The sequence below is a fragment of the Lissotriton helveticus genome, chromosome 2_1 (genome assembly GCF_964261635.1).
Source record: "Lissotriton helveticus chromosome 2_1, aLisHel1.1, whole genome shotgun sequence".
Classification (NCBI taxonomy): Eukaryota; Metazoa; Chordata; class Amphibia; order Caudata; family Salamandridae; genus Lissotriton; species Lissotriton helveticus.
Window position 1 is genome coordinate 1,786,927,025 of NC_136059.1, and position 6,772 is coordinate 1,786,933,796.

General features: G+C 48.0%; 1 protein-coding gene across 1 annotated transcript; it reads right to left on the reverse strand.

Annotated features, from left to right (window-relative positions):
* Positions 1 to 220: 220 nt before the first annotated feature.
* Positions 221 to 5,887, reverse strand: DMRTA1 (DMRT like family A1). Its single transcript, XM_078677628.1, has 2 exons — positions 5,316 to 5,887; positions 221 to 1,921 (listed from the first exon to the last, which is right to left on the reverse strand). The coding sequence occupies exons 1-2, from the start codon at positions 5,806 to 5,808 to the stop codon at positions 1,164 to 1,166; spliced, it is 1,251 nt and encodes a 416-aa protein (XP_078533754.1). The 5' UTR covers positions 5,809 to 5,887; the 3' UTR covers positions 221 to 1,163.
* Positions 5,888 to 6,772: the final 885 nt, after the last annotated feature.

The following is a 6,772-nucleotide window of genomic DNA, read 5'->3' on the forward strand; positions in this document are numbered from 1 at the left end:
CAGAACCCATCAAGTAAATTGCAGGGTGACTGCTGACTGCTCAACCACGAGGCCTCAGGCAGATATTGTAGCAGAAGGTAGTTGCCAAACCCCTCTGAGAAACTCTTAATCCCTTCTGATTTTGGACACCTCCAGCACAGTTGGACATTCCGTTGAGGGCATGCTGATCACTTTGATTTTATATTGCATTAGCCCCCCCCCCCCCCCCCCCCCCCACACACACACACACACGCACACGCACACAGACACACTTTACGGAGCTATTCCAGGTTCCATCACCAGAGGTACAATGTTGTCCACGTGCCGTCATTGCTTTCTAATGATGAACTCAAAAATCTACTTTTCTCCCTCAGGTCACTTCCGGTGTGTGCATCCAGTTTTTCTATTAGGCCTCTAACAAAATTTTAACTGTGGGTGTATATAGTCCTGTATTCTTCCTTTGTCGTTATATTTCTCCTACTCTCCAATTACCTATTCAAAAATCTTTAAATGTTTAAAATACAAAATTGCCTCTTTCTCATAATAATTTCACGAACATAAGACTTCATAAACACATTCAACAGAAAAAATTACACATTGTTTCACCCTCAAAATGCTTGCAGGTGAGCAAAGAGGGAGAATCGGGTGTTCCTGCTACTTTTTCTCTTGATTGCACTAAAAAAAGAAGAAATTCCTAAACAGACATGTGGTGTGGCCATGTGAGCTGGGTGTAGCTCATTTTCTCGCAATTCATTCTAATACTTCTGGCCTTTCATATAAAAACTGAAACGTAAGACTGCAAGAAACAGTATGCAAATAAAATGTTCAGCAACACTTCACAGAAGTCTTGAATTTCTTTGGCATAGCTCCACAAATGAGCTGCGCTTTTATTACAAAACATTATACCACTAACGTGTATGAAAGAAATGTCACGTTAACAAAACAACCTTACAAGGATTTTATTTAGAATAAGGCCATTGGCGGCAGGCATCATAGGACTGTGTAATAGGTGTGACCTGAAGTATTTTATGGGCATCATTAAAAAAACGACAATGACTATCTTCTGATGTGAATTCAGGTGAGGAACCGACATTTATAGTCAGCTAGCAGCTGCTCTGAGTCCTTGGAAGCAGCTGTATAGAAGTCAGGTGTTTATGCAAATTCAGAGAACAGCAGCTGTGAAACTAGAGTTTATCCTGGTTTAGCTTGGCATATAGTCCGCTGCTTCCCAGAGATGCCTCCCTCCCGGTGCCGGACACGGAATAGTCCACTGCTGGGCGGAAGGGGAAGGTGGGGATGAGTCCGGAACTGAGGTAGGGGGACATAAAGCCGGTGATCCCCCTGCCTGGGCTGGAATAGGCCAGTCTCAGGGGGCTAAACCCCAGCCGTGGGTGGAAGCCGTACAGGTTCGTGTCGCCACCTAGCGGCGAGCAGTGGCTCTGCAGCGGGGAGAAGGCGGACTTGCTGCTGAAGGCCCCGAGCCCCAGGCCGGCCAGGCTGAAAGTGGGCGCCCGCTGCAAGCCGCCATAGGCGGGGGAGGCGCCCAGGGGCTCCCGGGGCTCCAGCTCGTGGTCTCGGCCGTTCAGCACCTGCTCGATGGCCTGCACCACGTCGCCCTTGCAGAGGTGCAGGATGTCCTCCAGCCGGCTCTGCCGGTGCTGCGGGAAGACCTTGACGAGGATCTCCAAGGGGTCCCTCTGCTTGGAGGGCGCGGCCGGGGCGTCCCTAGACCACTCGGCCTCGTTTCCGGACTCCGGGTCGGAGGAGGAGATGGAGCCGGGGCTGTCGGCACCCTCGGAGCGGCGCCCGGGGCTGGGCGCGTCGTCCTTGTCCGAGGCTCGTGTTGTGTTCTCACCTGCTGGCCCATGGGGGAGCTGGTGCGGCAGCACCGCGGGGCCCGCTATCCCCCGGTAGTACGGCTCCGGCCTGTGCGGCTTCTCGTCTGGGAAAGAAAACGAAACACAGGATGGTTAGGAAAACATGCTTAGGAGTTGTGCAGCTCGAAAAAAAACATCTTAAAATAGGCATTTCAGTTCTAAGTCCTAGAAACCAATCACACAATCCCACGCTACGCCTTAACTTTGCGTTAATGTAACGCTAATACACTGCTGCAAACAGCACGTTATTAGAAGAAGAATTTGGTTCATTTAAAAAAAATTCAATCTGGAAGCGGGTGCTTGTCCAGTCAAAATCTGAAAAGTCGCAGCTTCTGTTAGCGCCTTGATTTGGAGGTGAATGAAAACTCTTAACTGACTGTGAGAGGGAGACTTATGGTGGCTGTGAGGAGTCAAATGGGCCATGGAGGTGAGCTGCCCCACTGCACGTTACATTGGAGTGTTTAGTGTCGCTTATTCTTGACTGGTGTATGAATAAAGTTGGTTAGAACCGACGAGGAGCAAAGTAAACAAAATGACATGGAATTCGTAAACCTCTGTCCCACGTTCCTTCCCTTTAAGGCCAAGCTTATACAACGAAAACAATGCTAATTGTCTAAGTATATATTAAAACGACGCACTATTTCCATTTAAACGTCTAACACAAATAACAACGCTACGAGAAGTAACGACGAAGCTATAGGCTGAAATCGAAACATAAAACGTATATAACAATGCAATAAGGAAACATAGCAAATCACAAACATAGTTTAGCCACAGAGAAAATTTAAATAACATAACGACAGGGCAGAAAAGGACATTAAGACAGGGCAAGAAGGGCCTCAGAGCATAGGTACAGTCACTTTACAGAAGACGGCGTCTGAATCCGGTTTAAGGGTGGATAAATAACAAGGAAAGTAAAATCGTTAAGATATCGATTATAGTTTAACGTCACCTCATGGCTGGGTGATTTTTGTTTAACGTTTCTGAATAAGTCTATTATAATGTCAGGAACGACAGTGTTTAAACTTCGTTTACAGAAAAAGAAACGCAGGACAATCCCAGAATCCTGAGTAATAATCGTTAAGGAAACCGTTTTAGCAAACGTTTGAATTACCTGCTTCCTTTTAAATTACTTCGTTTGTTTTTACTGAGCAGGATCGGTGTGACAGGGAAACTTTAAAATTAAAATGGCATCCTATCCAAACATAAACCATTAAATACCTGATTTATGTATAAAAACATGCTGATGACAGAATGCTACAAAAGGTTATTTTCCTCTTAAATTAATGTAATATCTTTTTCATCTTTCGAACGTAAGCTGCACGTGGTTTGCTAGAAGAGCGCCCAGAGGGCTTGAAGTGCCACTCTCAAAATGCGCCGCGCTGGATGCTTGTAGTAATAGTGGAGTATACTGCAGTACGCCCTTTTCGCCTATGTGTGTCACGACGTATAGACTCACGCCCAAAGCAACTGAGTTATTCAAGTGCCGGACCCAGCAAGGAAACTACCTGGCAGTCAGGATGATTTAAGAGGAGCGCACTCATACACGTGAGGAGATTAGCTCACAAAACCCGTCATTTCGGGGTAATTTTTAAGACTCATGCGTGTATTCTGGACTCAAATCTATAAAACGACTCTACACACATCTAAGAGCAAATAATGTTCCTACGCGCTGTCAGTAACTGCTGTCATTGTATCCCGATGTAACGGCACTCAGTTTACCGACCTCGGAAGGATTCGAATACGAAACCTATAGAAGACAGCCGGCATCAGCGGCGAGCGTTAAACTCAGTATTCTCGGTGTATATTAAAAGCTTGGCGGCGTGATTAGATAACTAGAATGGGCGATGCTTTCTGCTTAGGTAGGAAACAAGCTGGAAAGCAAACATATATTATATGCAAGAGCCCGGTTTCGCGCGATGCTTAAAGTAAAATAGAGGCAAGTGAGGAGGGGGAAACTATATTTACCAATTGGGCCGCCAATTGGTTATCACGGGATGCAGGGTTTTCGGAAGAGGGTTCCAGTGAGGGCGGCTATGGGAAAGTGCTCATTGTCAGATCGAAAGGCAGGTGACTATGTTAGCTAGAGTGGCAGGCGACGTGTACATGTAAGTGAAGTTAACTAAGGGTTTTACGTTTTACGGTTTGAGCGCTTCTCGCTTGCGGCCAGTTAACTGTGCATTTAGTGCTCGCTTTTATTGGGCCGTGCACACCTCACCCCCTCACTGGTGGGGTCAACGAACAGGGGGTCTGTAAAGTCAAAGAGAAAGGTGAAAGTACAACAAGTGCACTGAAAAATAGAGCACTGGACTGGTAAACTAAAGTCCTAAATTATCAATGTCAGGGGTTAGGTGCACGATGTTATGACCGTAACGTTGTAAGTACAGAATGTTAGAGCTGCAGATGTGTGTGCATGAGTTTTTTTTTTTAGAGGGGAAGCATAGTTGCAGGGGGAGGGGGTGAAAGGACGGTGAACGGGGAGATGAGACTTTTCAATACACACGTAAGCTGGACTAATCTAAAAATAACGTTTTAAATGCTCCTGGTAGTGCAGTATAAGAGTGACAGAGCTATGAGGCGTTTACAGCATGGAGCTCAGGGCCCAAGTCTCCACATGCGTGTGATTTGAGAATCTTGGTCAACATAATATTAATTGCCATACAATATGGACCTTAATAAAAGATTGGCATGAGGACTAATTGATAGAAAATTACACACAAGATACAAGACTCCAGTTAATCACATCGAATCATGGAAGTTATGCGATGTGACACTGCTCCATTGTCAATTCAGAACCAATTGGTGACAACAGGGATGTCTCTCGAGTGAAAATATACGGTACCAGGGATGTTTTAAGTATTTTGGTGGTCCTGGCCCAAGCGTATTTTGGGGGCCCTTGTTCAGAACAGCTTTGATTTTATGATCCAGTTTCAGCTCGAATAATGCCCTCTTTGGCCTGGTCACTGACAGTGCACAGGCACATTGGTCCAAACTCTAAATGTGTTTACCTGTTATAGTCCGGCATAGTCATTTGTGTTTTCAGTATTGTAACACAGCAGCAGCTCACTGACATTACTGCAAGTAATCTCTGTGACACCCTCCCAGTTTTCATATGCAAGGACCTGTATGGACCTAAAATAAACTTTTTCTATGGCTGTTGCATGAAACAGAAACGCACCACGTGTCTGCAAAATGTCTGTAATAAACTCTCACGCATTAAAAAAATAAAGGAAAGCGCTCTTTACAACAATAAGTATTCAAAAGCAATCAGGGCAAGACTCTCTGGTGTATATCTCTGCATAACCGAACTGGCTCTATCATGGGACCCCTTGAAAGTCGAGGGCCCTGGCCAGAGCCCTCTATGCCCATGCCTTAAACGTCTCTGGTTGGCACCTCTGGTCCTGCAACCCCATATCCAGCGGGCCTAGGTCAGTCACAGTGTATTGGGTCAGCACATACCTCTTTTCCCGTCACGGCAGTCCCCAGGGGTGATCTGGAAGGCTAGGTTCCCCAAATCTCCGCTTCCCTTAGCTGTTCCGACTGTCTGTGGCCCCGCGGACTCACCCGCAGCGTAAAGGAAGTGGTGCAGTCCGCGCGCCTCGCTCTCCTCCTGCGCCTGCTGACGCCTGAGCGCCACCTGAGCGGCCATCACGCGCTGGCGCTCGGCGATCAGCGTGCACTTGGCGCACGCGCAGTCACGCCACCGGCAGAACCGCTTGTGGCCCTTGAGCGCGGAGACCACGCCGTGGTTGCGGCAGCGCGCGCACTTGGGTGTGCGCGGGCAGGCCGAGGAGCCCGGCGCGGGCGAGCCTGAGGAGGCAGCGGCTGCTGCCGCGGCGGCCGCCCGCAGGAAGAGGCTGGGAGGCCGTAGGAAGGAGGCGGGCATGGGCACGCCCGGGGGCAGCGCTGTGTGCGGCGGCGGCAGCAGCAGAGGGCGGCCTGCAGGCTCCATGGCTGTTGCCGTGATTCTCTGCGGAGGTGTGGACAGCTTGAGTGCAGGATGCGGTCTGAGGGTTTGGGGGAAAGCTGGCAGGGCATGACAGGGCAAGGAGGCTCCTCCTGCGGGAGTTGGCACGCCCAGTCTCGGAGACGACTCCACCCTTGTGCCCGCCTCGCTGCAACGAGAGACAGCGTGGGGTCACTGCATCTGCTGGACTCTCTACCCACCCGATCAGGTGATTATCACCAAGAATCTAGCCTATGCATCCCATTTAGAGGGGCTCACAGTCTTTTCAGTAATAGCCTGACAGTGCTTTATATGGACAGGTAATGCCCAGTACTTACCATCACTTCTCAGCACTGTTGCAATACATTTAATGATAGAGCAGGAACATCTCAGGAGCAAATAGCTACACTAAATAGGGAGTACGTACCTACATTTATATATTTCCATTTAAAGCACGGTGTATTCATCTTCAGATGAGACAGAATTGTCCATTGAACGTAACGCCCTACTCCCACCAACCCGCCCGCTTAAAATACTGTGTCTCAGTTCGATTTAATGTGTTTACTCTCTACTTCTTTCATCCCTGGAGAATCAACAGGTTGTTAGGTGTAAGACTTCATCCAAAAGACTAGGGAGAGTATGCAGCGTTATGGCCACAGTGACCGACTATGGAACCGAGGAGCAACCACGTTGTAGTTAAGGCATTGGCTTTTGGACAAATCACTTAATATCCCTGTGCCCAAAAAAAGTGGTCATGTGTAATGTAACCGGTGCTCAAGTAAAGCGCGCCAATACCACGGATCAAGTTTGTGCTATATAAACTGCCAAAAAGATGTGTTCTTGCTCGGATCCTTCACACTATGCTCCCAGGTCTGACCAGGGTGACCGGTGGTAACCCTTCATTCCTTTTCCTTTCCTCATTTTCATACAACCTCAAAATCTCGATGTGACCAGAGAGCATCTCTGATTC